Source organism: Clavelina lepadiformis, chromosome 3, assembly GCF_947623445.1.
Source record: "Clavelina lepadiformis chromosome 3, kaClaLepa1.1, whole genome shotgun sequence".
Taxonomy (NCBI): Eukaryota; Metazoa; Chordata; class Ascidiacea; order Aplousobranchia; family Clavelinidae; genus Clavelina; species Clavelina lepadiformis.
Genome location: NC_135242.1, coordinates 6,112,753 through 6,133,843, shown reverse-complemented (window position 1 = coordinate 6,133,843; position 21,091 = coordinate 6,112,753). Strand labels below are relative to the sequence as shown.

Here is a 21,091-nt window from a genome sequence, read left to right as displayed (position 1 = left end):
CTAAGATTTTAAAGAAAATTAAAGACTCGACTTGCACTTTAGATATGAACTGTTTTATTTCTCAACCACATTTATTAAGTAACATAACAGTATCCCACAGTAGAATAAAATGCTAATAAAAATTAACTATCTTGCTTTTACCGATTTCCTTGCAACTGCACCCGGTTGAAGTTAGTATGCTCCATTGGAAAACTTTCATTTTGATAAAAATACTAATAGGGCATATAAAGAAACAATTAAAACTAAACCAGTTAAAAAGCATTGCTACACAAAGATTTATGCCCTCAGATGCAATTACATATGGATGTAATAGCCTACGGTGAGTGATGGTTAAGTATTATGACTTTTTCGGATGGAAATAGTTTGAGAGACCAACTGCTCACCAACCAACAGTCCAAAGTTATTTTCGTGCAGTTAAAAGAAAATTGGCATGTATTTATTCCTGTTTTCACAAACCTTTTAACACTGTAGCATTTCGCAAACGTTCTTGTGTAAAATATTTAAACGAGGTTAGCAGAATTGGTATTACTGCAACCAAGACCTTCAGGTTGATTCAAACACATACTTCAGCCAAAGGCAGGATATTTTAAAAGACTTTCAGGAAAAGACAAATGTTCTAACAATGGTCTGAAGTCCTCATATGATAAACTGACATCACTTATAGCAGGGTTTTCCAAACTTTTTGGGCCACGGACCCCCCTATTTTTTTTAACGATCCCCAATCTTATGTCGCATCAATTTTTCTGCCTAACCAACAAAGAAGGGTAATACAAACCTAAAAATAAATCACATTAAATCTTATTTATTAACAACACTGACAACATCATAGCGACAGATGAGGTTGCTTTTTACTACACAATTTATCAATTTGTGACAAGCAAACTTGTAAGCCAGACTACATGACAGTGATGACTGCACGGGTCCCCCCCCTGTGCAGTCATCAAGGACCCCAGTTTGGGAAACCCTGACTTAAAGAAATAATAAAACAGGTATTGGTAAAATAGATTCACAATCACCTATCCTTATTAAAGCACAATGTTAAACATGTAATAATACAGGAAATATCATCAGGCAGTATTTCCATAATACTGCGGTAATACAAAAGTGCACTAAGTTACAAGTGAAACTTCATTGGCAATGACATAAAACCAACTGTAAAAATGTATGGAACTTTGACAGTTTCATGCATACTTGAATCAAAACAATTATCAAACTAATAAAAAATTTTACAGTTCATCATGCAGACAAGAATTGTGAACGTAACCATTAAGAAAATTTCACTTTACGCAATGGATATCATGTCACTTCACAATTAACACTAAAATCATTTTACAATCAGAGCAAATGACAATTAAGTAAATAATAAAATGCTACAACATCTTTTCGACAGTAGAAATGCTAAATTCCTATTATATCGTCATGTTGCAAGCAGATAAGATCAAACAATTTTCCAACTCTAATAACAGTGAGTTCAAACATATCATATGTGGACAAATTTGGCCTTAATATTTTTTACCTTCAAATGCTCTGTGTTCTTGGTGTGCTGTAAAAACAAAAACCTGTTACAAACAACTTATCGCAAACAAAGGAAAATTTAGATGGTGAAAATAGCATGTACACAAATATTGAAAATATCTCATTGAGATTAGTTGAGAAGCATAAAAACGGTAACATTGTTTGGAATACTTACGTTTGTAAAATGATGTTTCAAAGGTAACATATGGTAGAACTTCAGCGATTTTTTTCAGGACCTGACATTCTTCAGCACCAGTTGAGTTGATGTTCCACAACTGGATTAGATCATCATTTTTCCTTATGCTAACACTGAGTCCAATAATGTCATCATCTAAGATAATAATTATAATTAATTTTTTCAATCATTTTCAATAAATTAAACATATATATGTACAATTACTTCGCATGAGCAACTACCATATACACGGAACATACAAAAACAAACCTTCCTTAACATACCTTTACTGACATAGTCAGAAAATTGTTCTCCAATACATGCCAAAAGCAGTTCATTCCAAACATTGTCCTAAATAGTCCAAAAACCAGAGATGAGATAAAGTTTTGCTCGATCGGTTCTATACTATTTATCAAACGACCAATATTGCTGTTGTGTTACAATACCAACAAGTACTTACAGTGCAAAGTTTATGGCACCGAAGCTTCCACATTCCCCCTTTAGCATTGACCTCATCCTCCCTACAATTGAGCAAACAAGAGTTCATGAGTTTCACAAACTTACCATGATAATAAAACTTCGACTTGTCTAGTGTCTACCATCAGAAAAGAATTTAATACTTGTACATACCAGACTGGCCGAATGTCGTTCCTCATCATGTGGTAACTGTATCTGGGGACAAGACGACTAGGGGTTGGAATATGATTAAAAACTGCCCAAAAACTCTGAAACATAATCACATTACTGTAAATGGGTGTTTACTATTTACTCAGTCTGATTTACTTGCATGTTACATCAAAGATATATCACAAAATATGAAAAAAAATTATTAGGTTTAAATGTTATCGAATCAACATTTTACCTCTATGGTGGAAACTGTATAGATTTTTCTGAGGTTTGCCTCATACTCTGATGCCGTAAGATTTGGCACTGATCTAAATTAATAAAAAAACATCAATAAAATTATACAGGTATGGATAATAATTTCAAATTTAACCAAGCTAATCTTCATAAAAACACAAAATCTATTGTATCATATTAAATTAACACAAATCAGTCTTCAAGCCTTGAATCAATACAATTTTCAAAATTTTACAAAAGCTGTTGGGTAGCTCCAACTGCACACATAATTATAATCAGAGATCTGATTAATCAGGCAAATTAAGCAACTTTGCACATGAAAAGGTCTACTAAAATGACAAAACTGCAGTCTAGTGGTAAACCTGAATTAACTGATACAAATTGCAATTGAATTGCCCAATATATCAGACTGGAAAGTTTGGCAGTTTTCGATGAGAAATCGTGACTGCAAAGACGGAATCTTTGGCACGATGGCGTGAACGGAAGCCTCAATTCTTTGTTTATTTATTATAAATCGGCGCGAAGATATGAAAGCTTAGCATGCAGAGGGAAGAATCTCGTGCGTGCAGGTGCTACACTTTCCACTATAGTCAATATATATTTGTAAACAATAACAAAATAAAATGTAGACTTACACTGAGTTTTGTCACCAAATTATTTAGATTAACAAGCAAGCTCTTTTCTGTATATACCTGTCCAGCCAAAGTGTCCACTGAGAATTTAGTGGAACTCCAGTTTTTTCAGCATTGTCTAGATCTGTAAAAGCTTTTCTAGATAGTCTGGGTGACTCTCCTAACGGAACAGGTGAAGGAGAACGTCTTTCTAATTGTTGAAACTTCTTTGAAAAAAGGTTGTCCACACTCATTCCTTGTTTCAGGGAGTAACTTACTCAAAAATACACAATAGCTTATTTGATGAATATGCAAGTATAGGCTCAAAAAGGTATTATCTACACCAATCATACATCAGATAGATAAGTTATATAGACAAACAAGAGATTAAAATTTCAACCAAAGTCTTTGCACGACTTAAACCCGGCAATGATTTTTATCGATTACCAAGTTAGCCTTTGTGCAAGTTCCAATTGTCACACACTTTTTATTTTGTTTTTTGTATAGTATTGTCCGAATTTAGAAATGTCAATTGGGTACAAAGAACAGGTGAAAGTGTCATTGATGCCTTGTCCAAGGGCATTACAACTGTATGGTGTCAATGGGTATCAAACACGGAAAAGAAGCCACATTTGTTGTGAAGCCAACGCTCAAACCACTCGGCTAATGAGCCGATGTAGGCCTATAAATTGAGCCGTAAAGTTTGTTTTGTTCATGTAATATACATAAGACTTCTCTCTTATTGGCACTGACTTAACTTCTGAACATAGGCGGGCTGCCTGTGCAGCAGACACACCTGCATGGCTGGTGCTGATTATTCCCTGCTCGATGCTGTGCAATGTATTGACAATGATTGATTAGGCTATGCATATCTATATGAATGTATACTGATTACTGTATTATTGCACAAAGTCAAAATATATCCTAATAGTTTTGGAAAGAAGCAACATGAATAAATCTGCTCTCAATCAATCATTTTATTTTCCATCAAAAGCGGGGTTTCGTCAAAAAAATCAAACTAGGCCTAGTTGTTATTAGCATCATAGGCCTATAGCCTAGTATGCGCTGGGCCTAAAGAACGGAAAAAGCGACAAAGCCTAAAAAGCTTAAAAAGTGCATCTATTTCGAACAACAAGTCTGTTCCAACTGTCTCCAAGTTACACTGCATAAAGCTTTCCTAATAGGCTAGCATACTGGTAATGATAACTGGAACATCTTCTATTTTCAAAGTTTTGTTTACAAGATGATGGATGGTTTTCTCTGCTGGTTGCAGCTTTACGTCGACTTTTCTTTTTTCTATGCTTATATCATATAAACAAAAAGTTAAGCATAAAAAAAACAAAAAATTTCTGTAATTTAAACTTATACTAAAAAAATTTGAGTCAAAACAAAAACATTTCTAACAAAAAAATGTTTAGTATTAAATTATAAAATAAAAAATTTATATTTTAAATTGAATAAAAGCAATCTTTTTGAGAAGCAAAAAGTCTCATAATATGAAGTAGTACATAACTTAACTGAAATGAAGTAAACAAACGTCAACAAACGTTTCTCCAAACCATCAAACTAAAAATTACCAAAGTTGAATTGCTCAATATTGCCGATTAAAACATTGTACTGAACTTTGGAAGACCAATCATTCAGTTTGAAGCACATTATGTTACTATTTTCTAATGGAAAGTAATAATTAAATATGGTGTAACATATTTAGTCTATGTTTTGTTGCTTTTCTGGTGGACAAAGTAAATATTTGGTATTTGAAAATTAACCACCATTATTTAGGCTATATGCAACCAATGTTTTGTTTGTTTAATATGCTAATTCATTTACAGTACTTGAGTTTTTAAATCAAAATCTATAGTCAATTTTATCCGTTATTATAAAGAATGATATGATAACGGTTATTTGTTATTATGGTTACCTTCAGGGTAATTCTGGCACATTTCGGCATGTTGAGTGCTTTCATTTTTTGGCGCACATTAGCGACACCGCTGTACTTGAATTGCGACGTTCATTTACTCTAGAGGGCGCTGGGATTCCAGATCTATCATTTGTCACGACAGTATTAGTCATTGTTCAAACATAGTGTTTCGAATGCTGGTATATAAGGTTGTTGCTTGATTTAGAAACAAAACACGAAATATATAAACCCGAAAGCAGGTTTGAGAATGTAGGTTTGAGAATGTTAAGTTTATAGGTGATGTCAACTCATGAGCATGATATTCCGCCCTGTATGTCATATACCGAAATCAATTTTTTTATGTCTTGTTTTTTTGACGACTATAATTATTTAAAGACGAAGAAAGGGACGAAGTGAATTAAATCAATCAAAATGAATTACTTCAGTTAATGTGGAATTGTTAAGAAGATATTTTCAGTATTACTACTAGGCGTTCATTGTGTAATAATATAGCAGGTGTAACAGCATTAACAGAGGTGATAACCGATGTCTTATGATACTGTCTGTGTTTTATATAGGACAGTAGAAAATAAATATCTGTTTTGTTTGCTTTGATAATATTGGTGCCTTGCAATTAATTTTGTCAAGATGAAAACGTGTATTAACTGTTATTTGTTGTTTTTTGCTGCAATAGTTTTCCACAAAGTACAGGCAAAAGGTAATTTTAGTATGTAGTTTATGGAACTTGTTATTGGCATTGCTTAGGATTATTTGCTTTACTGTCTTTTTTGTCATTGGTGTTTTTGTTACCACTTTGTGCGTTAAGATATACTTCAACTTTTATGAGATATTTAAATTTATATATATATATATATATAGCTTATATGTTATGTTTCAGAGCTAGATATGATCGCATACGAAGCATCTTTGTTATCGATAATGAATGAAGACGTGAATTTACTTCGACAAAAAAGGGTATATATATAAATATTTGACATGATCTTTCTGTTTATAGTAGGCCTAGTGTTAGCCATCATTTCCAATAAGTGTTTTTTTCTCACTGCATGTTTTTATGATTGTTCTGCCATTTTGTATAGGATTAAAGCAACTATTTTTTTGATTAATTTTTTATGATAATATTTTGGAATTATCAACTGCTGTTCAAGTTATATAGACTATATTGGCAAAGTATGATTTATAACTTCTGTGTAAAGCACAGGGTTTTTACTTTCTTTTGTTTTTGTAGGCTCCTGAAGGCTCCGGTGGTAAGTTAAGTTTGTTTGTGGAAAGCTTAACGATATAACGTTTGTGATGCATACATGTACAAATGTTATAGATTATATTACAAAGAAGCATGACATTTGCTAAATTTTCATATTTAAGTTAACGTTCAACTGTTTTTTTTTTTCTTACTAAAATTTTTGTTCAGTCGGCCTATTACATAATATATCATAAGGTATGTTTTATGTGATGTGGACCTGCATTTTTCCCATAAAAATTAATTGGTATTTGAGCCAGTTGCTTAACCCATGAATTATTAAGTGCTTGTTGTCATTTAATATCAGGATGTGGAGAGTTTCAGTGTGGAAGTACTGAATCACAAACGTGCACATTTACGGAGGATTGTTCTTGTGATTGTGTTTGTAAGCCGGGTTATTATTCAGACTCACCAAATGAGTCAGGATGCTCAATAGGTAAAGCTATCAAGTGAAGTTAGATATTGATGTTGCAGTTTTCTGTTGCACAGCCCAACAGAACTGAATATAAATATCATGTTTTACACTTACAGTGAGTCTTTAAAGTAGAGTTGTTTTTTTTCAGCAAAAGTGTTTGGTGGCGAAGTCACATTTGTAGAGGACTATATTGAAAAGAACTATTATGAAATAAAAGCAGATGTTGAGGCCACTGTAAGTATTCTGTTGACTATGCTTATAAGTAGATAGTTTTACCAACAAAGTTTTTTGCTGATGTGTAACAAGCAATCGGTATGATATGTATATTTTGTTAACAGCTGGATGATATTTACAAGGAAGATCCAAACTACAGAAATGTAACTGTTACTAACTTGAGAAGTGGTAGCACTGTTGCAACTTATGAGTTGTACTATGCTAATAATGTAACCGTTGACGATAATTCTGTGAAACAAGTTTTTAATGACACTGTTGTAAGTAATGCATAGCCAAATATATTTGCCTTTAAAATAATATATACATATTTTTCTTATTATTTCTGAGCTATGTAAGATTGTGTTTACAAATATTCTATACACCTTGTCAAGTGTTACATTTTAAATGACTGTGAAAAAAGCATTTACTAATAGTAATACTCCCAATATCTTTTCTACTTAATTGTTTTCCAGTGAGCTATATGAAAGACTTATTGTAAGTCCATTTTGCAAAATACTTATTTTTTCTATTTTCAAGGATTGTTCTAACAGCACTAGACCATCGTCCTCAGGCTCATTAACAATGAATGTAGCAAAATCCTGCAATACGGTGATAGGTCAGTTTTAATAACGTTTTGATCTTGGCAAATGGCAATATTGCAGTTTGGTAGCTTATGTATTTGTGATAGGTCTGGAAAGGAATAACTTCAGAAAATTAGGCTATCTTAAATAATGCATTCTGATACTCTAATCTAGTATTGCATTCTAATATTAATGGTTTGTGTTTTTCAGTTAACACCGTTTTGTGTGACACATCTTTCTCAGATGTATGTGATGGAGAGAGCACAAGTTGTACAGCTGATAGTAATGGTTATGTGTCTTGTCCATGCAAGGATGACACTTATTATCAAACCAATGGAACCATTTGTATCAGTGAGTATGAGCAAAGGTGTTAGTGAAACGCTTGTCAGTTTTTTTCACCACTACATCACATTTCATCACTAAACTTCCATTTTTTCAGAGCAAATTTGCACAAAGAATAATCAATGCAACAGCCCCTTTGGAAGCTGTACTAAAGTAAGCAACGGTGCGAACTATTGCCAATGCATGTGGGGCTTCAGTGGAACGCAGTGCTACCAGCGTGAGTTTAACGTTTAAATTGTTATTAGTGACAGCTGGCAAGTACACATTAACTATCGTCTATAGCTAGCCATGACAACTTTGCAGTAATTAGATACTAACCTATATGTGGATCGAGTTTGAATTATGAAGTTCACATGGCAAGAATTTGTCCAGAAACGATACAAAATATCTCTTGAATCTTTCTCCAGCCTGGATGTTCACGTTAACTATCGTGGCTGCAGGATGCGGATTGATCATCATTATCCTCATCACCACGCTTGCTTGTTATTGCAAACGACCGAAGAAGAAGAAACCGGCGGTCGAACAGAGCAACTCAACCAATCAGCTAAAAGTGAGTGCTTGGGAAAAAATGTTTTCTTATTGCTTTGGCAACGATGAGCTTAATAACCTGTGCTATTTTTGGTTATCTTGAGTGGTTTTGTTCAGTAAGGTCGAACAATATGTCGAGTGCGTGTGAAAGCATGAAAGAATCCACCTGGAAACATTTTAATAAGCTCGTACCAGTCTACGCGTTTCCCCGACTATTCTACTTTCGCTGGGGCATACTTTTATGTTATTAAAATGTACCAAAGCGCATTTTTATGAGAGCTCTTGAATTTGATAACGGAATTTTAATTCAATTATTTGTATGTAAATTAATGCGAAAACGTGTTCATAAGGATCAATTTAGACTCATACATCTACATTTTCATAATCTGCAAAAATTTATGTTACGCTTTGGTTGGCCCGTACGGAATTGGTTTTAAAGGGACGCTACACTTAGCGCGCTTAAGTGAAATCGTTGGTCAATTATAATCACTGTTGTAACGAACGATTTTTTTCATCAACTTTCTGCAGTCTTAAAGCAAAACGTGGGAACATTTTCAACGGTTTCTCGCACGTTTCAATACTGCCCTTATAACTTCCTTGCAACATACCGGTAATTACTTGCCTTGTTCACATAGGTTCGGTTAAATTTGTCATTCTAAAATCTAAAATATGTAGTTCATTTATCAAAGTACGAAAGCGAAAGCATATCTGTTTTAATAAGGGCAATGTCAACGTGACTAGATGGAAAGGACTTGTTATTGCGTAATTTTAAGCGGCAAACCTTATCACCGACACCAATATAGTCTGTTCTCTAATATTTGACTGGTTTGTTTATCACAATTTTATCGCATATTTGCATGCCGCGCGTCCAACTCATATACAGTACTATGGCAAGTAGAGGATAGGACTCTTGTTTACCAAGTTGTCAGTTTTTGACAGGGTGTACATATATTTCCCCCACCAAAGCTATAAAATGACGCTTGTGTAGCCGATTTTCGGCTTAGGTTTGTCAAAGAAACTTTTGCTGCAATTTATTAGTATTCGAATCGAAGACGACGTTTCATTATTTTTTTCATGATAAGGTTGGGTTATAACATAACCCACACGGCCACTAGTGGAAAAATTAAGAAACCCTAATATTAAACTATTACTTTATGAAATAATATTTATTAAATTTTAAGCAATTTCCATGCTTGAAACTTGCTTTGTTGCTATATATTGTGTTGTAGTTCTAAATGCGACACAGTTTAATTGTTTCTGTTTGCGGTTAGCTTTTCAATCGTTTTTGTTGTTATTCGCTTCACGGAAATCTTCTTGGACCTTCCTTGTCGATCAGACCGCTTTGAGTTGAAAGAAACTTTGTGTTGAAGTATACAGTATAAGGAAAATCATAAATACGTTTGTTTTTTTCAAGTGTATCAAATCTTAAGCAACTGAAAGTTGAGTTACTGAAAGTTTTAACTCGAAGTTTTTTTACTAGGAACGCGTGTACGCTGTATTTACTATGAGCAAAGTATATGCTACCATAAATACCCTTTTATATTAAAAGCTTAATGTTTATTCAAAAATCGTTATCGGTTACCAGTTGTTAGTCCAAGTTGCTATCTATAGTTGTTCTCGAAACTTCTTTGCTTTAAACTGCTTTAATTAAAATAACTCAAACAAAGTTCTTAATTTCAACCATGGAGCGGTAGAACATCTCGCGTTCTGCAAACAGCTTCACATGTCGCTTTGTTTGATTAGGGCGCGTCGATAATTTGAGCAAATTGTCTTTTGTCTGACGTCACCAGGACAATGTATGTACCCTTGTGATTAAATAAGGCAGCGATACCAAAGTTTCGTTTCTTCTCTATATTAGATTTTGAGTGATTACAGGCCCCCTGTTCAATTCTCCATAAAGTTACGAAATAAGTTAATGTTTGCTGTCTAACTCCGGTTCGTTAACTTTAGCGCTTTATCAACCTATTTAACCGTGATAAATTTTACTTGGAACGTCAGTTTAAAAATTCTGTTTTTGCCCGAATGAGAACCCAGACCAGGACGCAGAAATGCTTCTGGTTTGCCGATCAATGTTTAACTTATTGATCGAAATACTCGGTTAATATAACCCGCATACTATCGTTTTAGTATCCCTTCTCCGATTTCCAACCTGGTGCTATGCGTGCGCGCGTACCGGGCAACGAATATGCAAGCGATGTTGACATGAGAGAGATCAGGTCATCTCGGTCGTCACCAGTGGTAAGCGCCTTGAACAAGATTGAATTCATTGTTTTTTATCACAAATTAGATCTTTTATTAAAAGTACTGATGTTTTGAATTCTAGAATATATTATAAAACACCATGGGTTTATTTTTAAAAACTGACAAAATCTGTCATCCTGCTATTCTTGTTTTGTATCAGAATAAAGTATTTTAGCAGGAAGTTTTAAATGAGTTTTTATGTTTTGTTTTCAGAGGTCAAATGGAAACAGAAACGGCTATACCAATCATGGATATGCCGAAGTTGATGTAAGTTAAAAAAACGAATTATTTTCTAAATCCGGAGATAGCTTGAGGTTTTGTAAAAATGTGTAACTGAAGCTGATAGAACAGTTTATGGCAGTTCACATCTAACAGTTGCTATATAAATCAACCATTCGTTGGTTATAAATATCAATTTCAAATAACGAAATGAATTTCAGTTTGTAAACGATCTAATCTACAACCCGCATGTTCAATTGTAATTGAAACGTTCGCAGAGATCCAGCAGCACTTTTGGTGCACCAAAAAGAACAAGTGGTGGACGACACCCTGACGATTATTTTTAAACATTCCGAAATTACGTCCATGACGATGGTCCAACCCGATGACGTAATCAACCCTGAAAATATCTGTATAAGCTCCTTCATTAATAATTAACGCATTTTTTATTCAGTCGCGTTGGTAAATCGTAATTGCGCTTCTATCGTCGTTATCCGGCTTGTCTCGTGATGAATGACGTTATTTGATAGGACGAAGTCATGTTGATAAAAGTGCACAATTTATTATGCTGCTGTCGCAACCACTTTTACTGTTTGGAATGTATACGGGCTACGGCAATTTTATCGTAATATTATTTAACACTCTTTTGCTCTTGAAGGTAATGATGTGGTTGTAAAATCCGTATTGTGGTTGTGCTGTACCATACGAAATGGTTTTACATTAACATTTTTCATTTATTATTTGATCTTGTTGGCCAAGTTCCACTTACTACATACGCATTACTGTCATTTCATGATTTCATTAACGTAGAATGTCCTGTTTTACCCCAGTAGCCAGTGGTATCATGCTCCTAATATTTGTACAGAGCTTTATGACGTCACGTGACTGTTTATGGACCTTAAGTTTCCAGCCTAGACGGAGTTTCTTTCGATTAGCGAATTTTTAGAGATCAACAAATTTTGACAACTATTTTTTTCATTAAACTTTTCATGTCAGTTCGCATGTGTATTTATTTGCTTCTAATCATAGCTGAAGTTCTTTAATTGTTTGCCATTCAGTTGTACCACAATAGAGCGTGCCATGGCTTTGTAAAAACTCATATTTAGGGTTTTCACCACTCATCATCACTCGCCTTTAGGTGTCATCCATTACTATCAATTTTTTGTCATTTTTGTTCAATGTTTTTAGCCTAATTACTTTTCAATCATTCTACTGTGACAATTCAAGTCATTGTGATTACCTAATAGTATATGATACGTCTTAATAATACTTACTTTAATACATTGAATAATTTAACATATTTTAATTTGTTCTGTTTTTTAAAATCAACTTTTAGTAATTCAATTTTGCATTTCTAGTTTTTAAAATCAAGTGATTTTGTTTGCTCTGTTTTTCCTGTTTCATATAAATCTTTCATTGTGGTTGATCCTAAAGCTATTAGGATATTTTATATTATTCGAATCTATTTTTATGATCTCTACTCTGCTATGTTAATCTTGAAACAAAAATTGCGAAAAGTCGGTTAACTGAAAAAGTTTTTGCACCCAACTTGTTATTTTTACTTGGTGTTTCAGGTGAATGATAAACACGAGTTAAAAATATGTATAAGCCTACAGAAAATGACAAATTGTAATTTTTTGACTATTAAATGCCGCCCCTAATCGTTGGTGCCAAATTTTGATAATTCGTAGTGATAATTTTTGTAATTATGCACATGTACTAGATACCACGTAGACTATTCCACGACTAGTGTTATTCACATTCTCTTGTACTGTTTAATATGCTGTAAACTGCGCTTTGTGCTTGTTTCTTGTTCTCTGTGATATAAAGCAAATATCACCTCAACAAACATTCACGTGTTGTAAAAGCTACTCATGTATTGTGGACACATACCGGGAATATTGTGTCGTTAGTTCAAAAGTTTTCCACGAACTTGTAATATTCACTTGTTCAGCCAAAAGTGAATTTAATCTGCCGTTATCGACGGACAACAATGCAGCAAAAATTTTTAGAGGTGACCAAACATCGTTATTCAATTATTCTGCTCTATGAGTCCCATATCTAATATGGCGCCGATTACAAAATAGGTCGCGGACCCAGATTTACAATCGCTCGTAAACGTATTATTACTTTTTATGTCTGTATCCAGTATCTGGTATGTACGTTGTCAAGCAACAATCCCTTGCGGATATATTACCTTAATATTGCATTAAATATTGCAATGAACCCTTGCCAGTAATTTTTTGCACTTGTTGTTCTAAAACTAGGCAAACAAAAGACGAACTAAACGTAGACAAATATATTAAAAGTGGATCCGACATGAATTTTAACAATACGTAAATCGTCAACAACAGCATTAGAAATGAGAAAGTATTTCATCACTGAATTAACCACGCAATAAAGCAGTCAAATCTTGAACAGATAAGAGGTAATTATACCTTGCGCATGCAACATGAAGAAATTCAAAATTACATTCAGAGAAATGATTAAAAATTCAGAGTGACTATTTAGTATTTCACCATAAGTACGTGTTAAAGATAGCTTAGGTTATGAGAATAGGTTTGCAAAAAGTCGATTTAACCTATTTAGGGTTTAATTGAAGTTAGACTTAGATTAGAAGATAGATTTATATAAGGTCTAGGTTAGTCCTGCTATGTTATAACATTTAAGTTAGGTTAACAAGAAACCATGAAAAATAGCATTGAACGTACGATTTTTGTTGTTGAAATAACGGCAGCCTTAAAAATTAATGGTGGATTGTAAAAATAAATCAAAAGTGTAAAACATCAAAAGCTACAAGTGAGACTTCTTTCGCTTTGCTGCATGTAGAAAATTATTAACGCGTTCTACTCTGCAGTCATCCAGATTTGCCTTGATTATCTCCAACCCGAATGGAAACCGCACCATCAAGCGGTCAGCTTCTACACGACTTTCAAAGGGTAGGGAGCAATAAAAGTCAATTATCCGCTGCCACTTCCATACGGAAAAAGGAAAAACCTAGAATTCAAAATACACAGCAACTACTGGCTTATGGTTGAGAACTTGGTAAGAGCAAAAACAGAGAGCGTGTGAGGGAGAAAGATGTTGTATGTGATGCTTACCCCTCTTGTTTCTTTGATACCCCCGATTGAGTATTCCTGGATTCCAATGCTTCTGGGAATCTTAGTCTGGTTGGGAGTTACGTTTTGCTGTAGAGTGAAAAAGGTTGAAATTATTGATCTTTTTCTGTCGATTAAGAGTAAATTACCACTGCATTAACACCAAGATTTGCCATAATGCACCAGGAGATACAAGTAATAGGTTCATTTGAGTATACCCGATAGGAATACTCTCCATTCGTTTTAAAAATCTGACCTGAATATACTTCGTTACATAAGATTTGGCGCTTCGCAAAATGGGCCCAAATTCAGTGAAAAATCGGGTAAGGATAGGAAAAAGCGTGGCTGGAATGTCTACACAAAGTAAACAAGTTCAACTCGGTAAACGTGTCATTTTTTAATCCCATTAAAACACCGGTAGTTTTTTTTTAATACAACTTGAAATGTTTTATTTATTGGGGAAAAGGAAAATAAGATCCTCTTCTTACCACCGCCTGCACAAAAATCCCTGGAGTCTTCCGGAAGATCTTCCCTCATCAACCAACCATCTTCAGTTACCTCATGAAGAGATAATTTATTTGCATGAGGTAGATGACCATTCATATTTTCCACCCAGGCTGCTACTAATGGCGCTCGAGTTTTCATCAAATATCCTGTGATTAAACAAGCAAAAATGTTTTAAAGGAAACCTAAACAGCATATATACATACATACAGTAAAATGCCGATTTGTTAAAGTATTCTTAACTTAAGGAAGTTATTAAATTGAGCTTAATGTAAATCAATCCTAGCTACTATGGAGTGCGTAGTATGGACGCAAAGCAAGTTAATGCGAATGCATTATATAGTGTGGTTTTGCAGCCTAACCTGAAACCAACCTGGCACAGGATCTCTGTAAAGATGGGCATAAGCCATCCCAGCAAATGCAAAATCACCAACACAGGGTTTTCCTCCGAGAAAATAAGGATGCTTGTCAAAATGTGCAGTTAGTTCATCAAGTAAGGCCTTCCAGCTTTCTTCAATAGCTAATAATGTGAATAATATTAAAAACATGAAACATATTAAACATAATATTTAATAAACATAAATAGCAAATTATTTAATTTTTTCGAAATATTTATGCTATGATTGTTTACCTAATTAAAAAAAATCACAGGCGTTAACAACCTCTACTATTAGCATTTTATTTCATTAATGCACATTCAACAAACTTGCATGGTACTACCTTGGCGTGATTTGTCTGTAATGCCAATTATTGGCAAAAATCCTTTAAATTTTGAATAAATCTTTTCAGCAACTTCATTTCTGTCTTGTACACTTAAGCTAGGAAAACCAATGCGACCGAATTCTTCTTTAAGAAATGGTAAGTTTTCAGGAAATGACCACCTGTCAATTTAAATATCTGATTTTTCATTAAAATATAAAATAACATTATATAATCTTAACTGAAGTGCTGCATATACCTCAGCTTATAAGACAGGGACCTTTATTCAGTTGAATCCAGTAATTTTAGTACCTGTAATGCATAACCGGCATTATAATCCACTCATCAACAAACATTTCCAAAAGCAAAGATATTATTTTTTGTTTTGGTGTTTGTGGTAAGACTGATGGTGAGGGATGCCTGGCAACATAGATGCAGTAAAATACAAGCGTAATGTAAACATCTTCTACGAAACACATTTGTTTTTGAATGAAAAATAAAAGTAAATCAACTGTTTTCAGCAGTAACCTGTCTTAACCGTTTAAAATGACAGGGTATCTAAATTGCATATATGTAACTAGTTTTTTACTTGGCAGCATGTACAGTCATAGTTATGTTCAAAATCTGTTTTTAAACACGAAAAATTAATATAATTAAGTCTATTTTAAAGTTTTTAAACCTTTTTTCAAGAATGGAAATAATGTCTGTTGAATCCTGAATCACATCTTTCTCAGGTGTGACAAGAACTGGTATAATGTTCCATCCAACACGAGGTCTGACAAAGTTCATGTACACCTAAGGTTCATTACAGAAAAAACATTAACCAAAAAGCTAGCAAAAAACTGATGAAAGCAGACTCTAGCACAGGGATGTCCAACCTGCGGCCCGCAGGCCACAGTGCGGCCCGCCTGAGATTTTTGTGCGGCCCGCTAGTCATTTTCACTCCAAAAGTATGTACTTTATGTACCCATTTTTCTTGAAATTTAATAGGTTTTGTGGCCCATTCAATTATTTCAAGTGACAATGCGGCCCACTATAATAAAAGGTTGGACATCCCTGCTCTAGCATGAAAAAACAGAGAATCTGATTTCTGTCTGTAAGTTGTATAACAATGCTCATTTTAAACAAAATAAATAAAATTGTTTATCACAACCAAATTTACTTAAAGAGTATATACCTCTGCAGTAGCTTGCACTGGTTCAAAAGCTATATTTTTGTGACGAAGGTAAAAGCGAACCTTGGCAGTATATGGTGACAGCTCACCTCCAATCAGTTGATACATTTCCGGAACTTTTCGTCCAGTTTTTCAGTTATCATACAATATAGGCTTAACAGACTAAGGGATTTAAATGCAACCTGTACAGACCCATGTTATTGACAACCCACCAATTTTTGTAGTTAATAATTAATTAATACTTGCATACAAACTAACCACTTAACCTGTAGAAGTGTTTGCTCTAGGCTTAAACTTAAAACGTTTCTGAATTACTAAAATTTACACACTTTTTGTTCTGGTAATATTTCTTGTGTAGTATACGATGTAAATCGGCATGTCGGTCCACTTCAAAGGTCATAAATGCGTATACAACTGAACCTACTGTCAATCAAGGAACTCCTGCCAAAATATTTGCAGTAGGCAGAGATGACATCGTTACCCCTAAATTAAACACAATCAGACTTAACACATTTAAGCATTTAAGCAATACAGCAGCAGCATGTTGCTAGCAAGATCACTAAAAGTTTACCTGATTGAAATGCCTTTTCCAGCAAGGTTTTAGTCATCTTATTTGTTCTTTTTATTTGAAATAATTGATTTGTTCTACTGAACATGAAATAAATACAGTACGTAAACGGTGAAATCAATAAATTACAAATAAAATCGAATGAAATAAATTTTTAATTTTTTATTGTTTGTAATTTGAAGGTTTTTTATTGCTGCTTAAATTAATTAGTTACATAACATATATGTGATATGTCAAATACGAGGGTGTTGTACATACATATATACGTAATGTACATACTACAGTACCTTTTGTTGATGTATTGGCAGGTTTTAAAGTAAAAAATCACAAATTACAAAATATAACCATATTTACAGTTTACAACATTTCCATGTAAAATGTTTATTCCTGCTTAAAAGTAAAGTTTAAAAATAGCAAAAAATGACAGCAAGTAAGGAAATTAACTCATTAAGATTGTTCCAAATCTAAAATAAGGAAAGTAACACTAATTTTTATCAAGACTTAAAAGATAGTCAATCAGTTCGTAAATGGTTATTTGGTATCATGATTCAAGGTAGGCATCTACAAATGTGATTTCACTTGCTTCACCGCATGCAAAATGTTATTTATTCGCTGAACTCTGCACTGATTCAAGTTGACCTTTAGTATTTGTAATCCATAAGGAAACTGCACCATAAGATTGTCAACTGCTTGACGTTCACAAAATGGCAACGAATTGTAAAGATCTACTACGCGCTGCCACTTCCACACATAAAATGGAAAAATCTATACAAAAAGTATTAAAAATTGTATGATAAATACTAGTCGTTAAATCATAGCAATATAGCAAGTATTAAATCGGTGACCTACCCCAGTGACTTCAGTAACACCACGAAGTGTGAATTCTTGCTCTCCAATACTTCTGGGGAGTTCAGTTTTGTCAGCAGTAATATTTTCCTGCAGAAGACAAACCCTGTTTAAGAAAGTATTTTCTCAAAATTTTATAGAAATAGATACAGACTCACTTTAACATTAACATTTAACATTTTGTTCATAACATAATTTGTATTTATTGTGTGTATAACCTGGAAAAGGTTACCTTGATGTACTTTTCCAAGTAAGACTTCGTGCTTAACAATATAGGTCCAAATTCAGTGAAAAATCTTGTCAGGATTGGAAAAAGAGTTTCTGGTATATCTACATAAAATATTCCTTTTTTAAATTGCGTACAGAGAATATAAAAAAATTAAATTTATATTACAATCATTAGCACAAAAATCTCTGGATTCTTCTGGAAGATCTTCCCTCATCAACCAACCATCTTCAGTTACCTCATGAAGAGATAATTTGTTTGCATGAGGTAGATGACCGTTCATATTTTCCACCCAGGCTGCTACTAATGGTGCTCGAGTTTTCATCAAATATCCTGTGGTTATAAAAGCATGTGGTATAATCCAACACTACACACAGCTACTATTTATTACCTTTTGCAATCATACTTCTTTTCAATTGACTAAAGACAGAGACAAGACCTATTTGGGAACATTATACTGAGCATGCTGTAATTTATTAACATAAATCTACCTAGTTATTAAATCAAACAAGCAAATACGTATCATGAACGATATTGCATATAACTACAAAGTAGTCTCACCAGGAATAGGATCACGGAAGAAATTCGTGTAAGCCATCCCAGCAAAAGCAAAGTCACCAACACATGGTTTTCCGCCAAGAAAGTAAGGATGCTTGTCAAAATGAGCAGTCAGTTCATCAAGCATTTCCTTCCAACTTTCTTCAAATGCTTCATACGCACATTTTATATTTAATAACAATGACATGTCAATTATGTGAAGCTACAATATATTTCTCATAACCTATTCTACCTGGTCCAGTTTTTTTAGTGATTCCAAGCAATGGTAGCAAATTCTTGTATCTTCCATACACATTTTCGGCTAAGTCACTTCTCTCCTTAGTCCCTAAAGTAGGAAATGCAACACGACCAAACTCTTCTTTAAGAAAAGGCAGATTTTCAGGGTATGACCATCTAATGAAATACGCATTCCAAAACATGAATTACTTAAGAATTACTAAAACATGATATGTTTATGTTGACTGAAGGGTGTTAACCGAATTTTAAACTAAAAGAAGAAACAGGATATTTCGTATTCTTAAGGTTATCGTAACTTTCTATTTTTCCACACGAGCTTTCGCAAGCATAATGATGTTTCTTGAGGTGTACTGTGAAATGGCACTTACTTTTGCTAAAAAATATAAAGTTTACCTTAAGAACCAAGCTATGAACCTGCTATGAAGCTTAAGAACCTGTTTTTTGACCTTGCTATATTTTGCTTTGATATGTTTGTAGATGTTTAGTATAATTAAGATCTCTTTTGTTAGTTTTTGGCTTGAGGATAGTTTTGATGTTCTGTTCTAAGCTAACTTCCAAACTGACATGTCTCATTGACGTATCAATCTAAATGTATCTTTTGAAGTAGAATAAACTTTAACCGATTTGAAAATATTACCTCTTTCCTCCAATTTCAAAACAACTGTCTCAGTAAAGAAAGATTGGTATGGTATAGTTTCAAAAACTTTATCCTAAAATTAAGGAGTCTCTTAATTGTTTTTTGTTTGTTTTTTATGTAGTCTTGTCTGAAGCTGAAACTGTTTACCCAAACCATTGAACAGGAGCAAATGTTTTTAATAGCTTGCTCAAAGGCTTTACAACAGTACTTGATTCCTGTTACTGGGTTTAAAAAATCATCAATGCATTATTGTGAAACTGAAGATTAACCAATTTTGAACTTTCAAGTAATGTACAGATTTGGTAAAGACATAATCAGCAGATTTATTCTACAGGTTTTATTGGTTTTAATTTAACACCATATACCTGTAATGCAAAATTGGCCGAAACAACCATTCATCGGCAAACATTTCCAACAGGCTCGACACAATTTTCTGCTTTGAAGTTTTTGGTATTACTGGTGGCAAGGGATACCTTTGAAAGTGTTCAAAACATGCGTAAAAGAAAAATTTCGCCACTATCAAAGAATAATACTCAACGCAACTTCAGCTGATCTTCTACTACCATTTTTGTCCATAGATCTCACCTTTCTTCAAGAAACGAAATCATTTCGGCAGAATCTTGTATTACCTGCTTATCAGGAGTGACAAGAACAGGCACAATGTATTGACCGACACGTGGTTTGATAAATCTCAGATACACCTACATAGTATAACTTATCATATTGCATGAAACTAGAAAAAAGCTTAACAGACGACCTATATTATTATGGATTTAGAAAGTAGATTTTCGACATGACTATGCACTATACATTCGTTTTAAATAGAAAACTTTACTTTCTTAAACTCAGCAATACCTCATTGCTTGAAGCCCAGTAACTGAGCTTCTTTGTGTGTATATTTGATTGGTGCAGTAGAGCCCAGATACCATAAGTCTACACTTGTCAGACAGTTGCGTTAGCAGGATATTTGTATTAATGACACATTGCAGCAATAAAGTAAAAGATATTTCAGACTGCACTTTAAGTGGTCGTGATACTGGGTAACTAGGCTGGTCATAAAGCAGGGTTCTACTAATTTTGCTCTTATTTGGTACCGGTATTGCCCAAATTTGGAACTGCTCATCAGGACGTGCAAGTGTTGTTAACGGCTTGCTCAGAAGCATTGTAAGGAAAGTGTTGCGTTGTCACTTTTTATTCTCAAAAAAATTCAATACGTTATTACCACTCTAGTCATTTTCAAAAGTGCATACTATACCTCAACCGTCGATTGCACTGGCTCGAAGGGAATTCTTTTGTAGCGAATGTAGAGACGAACCTTTGCAGTGTATGGTGACAGTTCAGCCCCAATAAGCTGATACATTTTAGCCATGTTGCTTAATATTTTACAACTGCAGTTCAGGGAGTAGTGTAACTCCTATCAGAAAAGCTATTTTCAACTTTTCTAGAGAAAAAAATTACAGCATCAGATTATAACCAACAAAATTCATTTTATTTTTCACCTTAATTATGGGGAACGAAAAGTTGTGCTGACGCAATCCACGACGTATGACTTTTTGTATAAACGCAACGAGGATCGAATCTTGTTTTATCCAATCTTCACTTCTGTTCTTTTTCATGACTGCATACTAAAATAAATTTTTTTCGCTGAGTAGAAGTTCGCGGATTTGTAATAGGGGAATAACCAA

The 21,091-nt window shown here is 33.8% G+C and overlaps 4 protein-coding genes across 5 annotated transcripts; 1 reads left to right on the top strand and 3 right to left on the bottom strand.

Moving 5' to 3' along the window:
- Nucleotides 1-37: 37 nt before the first annotated feature.
- Nucleotides 38-4,391, bottom strand: LOC143448608 (eukaryotic translation initiation factor 4E type 3-like). Its single transcript, XM_076948417.1, has 7 exons — nucleotides 3,244-4,391; nucleotides 2,553-2,625; nucleotides 2,321-2,415; nucleotides 2,151-2,211; nucleotides 1,975-2,041; nucleotides 1,691-1,846; nucleotides 38-1,543 (listed from the first exon to the last, which is right to left on the bottom strand). The coding sequence occupies exons 1-7, from the start codon at nucleotides 3,414-3,416 to the stop codon at nucleotides 1,503-1,505; spliced, it is 666 nt and encodes a 221-aa protein (XP_076804532.1). The 5' UTR covers nucleotides 3,417-4,391; the 3' UTR covers nucleotides 38-1,502.
- A 966-nt stretch (nucleotides 4,392-5,357) lies between these two features.
- Nucleotides 5,358-12,708, top strand: LOC143449026 (uncharacterized). The gene is made up of 13 exons (XM_076949050.1): nucleotides 5,358-5,780; nucleotides 5,961-6,037; nucleotides 6,309-6,327; nucleotides 6,628-6,756; nucleotides 6,884-6,969; nucleotides 7,074-7,226; nucleotides 7,486-7,564; nucleotides 7,740-7,880; nucleotides 7,969-8,088; nucleotides 8,279-8,421; nucleotides 10,527-10,637; nucleotides 10,854-10,907; nucleotides 11,138-12,708. The coding sequence occupies exons 1-13, from the start codon at nucleotides 5,711-5,713 to the stop codon at nucleotides 11,204-11,206; spliced, it is 1,251 nt and encodes a 416-aa protein (XP_076805165.1). The 5' UTR covers nucleotides 5,358-5,710; the 3' UTR covers nucleotides 11,207-12,708.
- A 435-nt stretch (nucleotides 12,709-13,143) lies between these two features.
- Nucleotides 13,144-16,782, bottom strand: LOC143449028 (uncharacterized). Of its 2 annotated transcripts, XM_076949053.1 has the most exons (10): nucleotides 16,664-16,782; nucleotides 16,338-16,516; nucleotides 15,840-15,955; nucleotides 15,473-15,580; nucleotides 15,182-15,342; nucleotides 14,835-14,981; nucleotides 14,446-14,610; nucleotides 14,214-14,311; nucleotides 13,961-14,047; nucleotides 13,144-13,856 (listed from the first exon to the last, which is right to left on the bottom strand). In XM_076949053.1, the coding sequence occupies exons 2-10, from the start codon at nucleotides 16,440-16,442 to the stop codon at nucleotides 13,653-13,655; spliced, it is 1,191 nt and encodes a 396-aa protein (XP_076805168.1). In that variant the 5' UTR covers nucleotides 16,443-16,516; nucleotides 16,664-16,782; the 3' UTR covers nucleotides 13,144-13,652. The 2 variants fall into 2 exon arrangements, with proteins under 2 accessions (XP_076805168.1, XP_076805167.1); XM_076949052.1 differs by lacking the exon at nucleotides 16,664-16,782 and having other exon boundaries at nucleotides 16,338-16,557.
- A 148-nt stretch (nucleotides 16,783-16,930) lies between these two features.
- Nucleotides 16,931-20,927, bottom strand: LOC143449027 (uncharacterized). Its single transcript, XM_076949051.1, has 10 exons — nucleotides 20,906-20,927; nucleotides 20,662-20,847; nucleotides 19,992-20,107; nucleotides 19,772-19,879; nucleotides 18,765-18,925; nucleotides 18,536-18,682; nucleotides 18,143-18,307; nucleotides 17,981-18,078; nucleotides 17,752-17,838; nucleotides 16,931-17,667 (listed from the first exon to the last, which is right to left on the bottom strand). The coding sequence occupies exons 2-10, from the start codon at nucleotides 20,773-20,775 to the stop codon at nucleotides 17,464-17,466; spliced, it is 1,200 nt and encodes a 399-aa protein (XP_076805166.1). The 5' UTR covers nucleotides 20,776-20,847; nucleotides 20,906-20,927; the 3' UTR covers nucleotides 16,931-17,463.
- Nucleotides 20,928-21,091: the final 164 nt, after the last annotated feature.

Bases quoted from the DNA above. Each gene is read 5' to 3' on its own strand.
- LOC143448608 (XM_076948417.1), bottom strand. From the start codon at position 3,416: ATGAGTGTGGACAACCTTTTTTCAAAGAAGTTTCAACAATTAGAAAGA. The intron at 2,626-3,243 runs GTATATACAGAA...TTATTAATTTAG, and splicing joins TGGACACTTTGGCTGGACAG to ATCAGTGCCAAATCTTACGG. The intron at 1,847-1,974 runs GTATGTTAAGGA...TTATTATCTTAG, and splicing joins TTCTGACTATGTCAGTAAAG to ATGATGACATTATTGGACTC.
- LOC143449026 (XM_076949050.1), top strand. From the start codon at position 5,711: ATGAAAACGTGTATTAACTGTTATTTGTTGTTTTTTGCTGCAATAGTT. The intron at 7,881-7,968 runs GTGAGTATGAGC...CCATTTTTTCAG, and splicing joins CAATGGAACCATTTGTATCA to AGCAAATTTGCACAAAGAAT. The intron at 10,908-11,137 runs GTAAGTTAAAAA...AAACGTTCGCAG, and splicing joins ATGGATATGCCGAAGTTGAT to AGATCCAGCAGCACTTTTGG.
- LOC143449028 (XM_076949053.1), bottom strand. From the start codon at position 16,442: ATGTATCAACTGATTGGAGGTGAGCTGTCACCATATACTGCCAAGGTT. The intron at 15,343-15,472 runs GTACTAAAATTA...TTAAATTGACAG, and splicing joins ATGCCGGTTATGCATTACAG to GTGGTCATTTCCTGAAAACT. The intron at 14,048-14,213 runs GTCAGATTTTTA...TTCACTCTACAG, and splicing joins ATGTAACGAAGTATATTCAG to CAAAACGTAACTCCCAACCA.
- LOC143449027 (XM_076949051.1), bottom strand. From the start codon at position 20,775: ATGGCTAAAATGTATCAGCTTATTGGGGCTGAACTGTCACCATACACT. The intron at 20,108-20,661 runs GTATAGTATGCA...TATACTATGTAG, and splicing joins CAGTGCAATCGACGGTTGAG to GTGTATCTGAGATTTATCAA. The intron at 18,079-18,142 runs GTAATATAAATT...TATTTTATGTAG, and splicing joins AGATTTTTGTGCTAATGATT to ATATACCAGAAACTCTTTTT.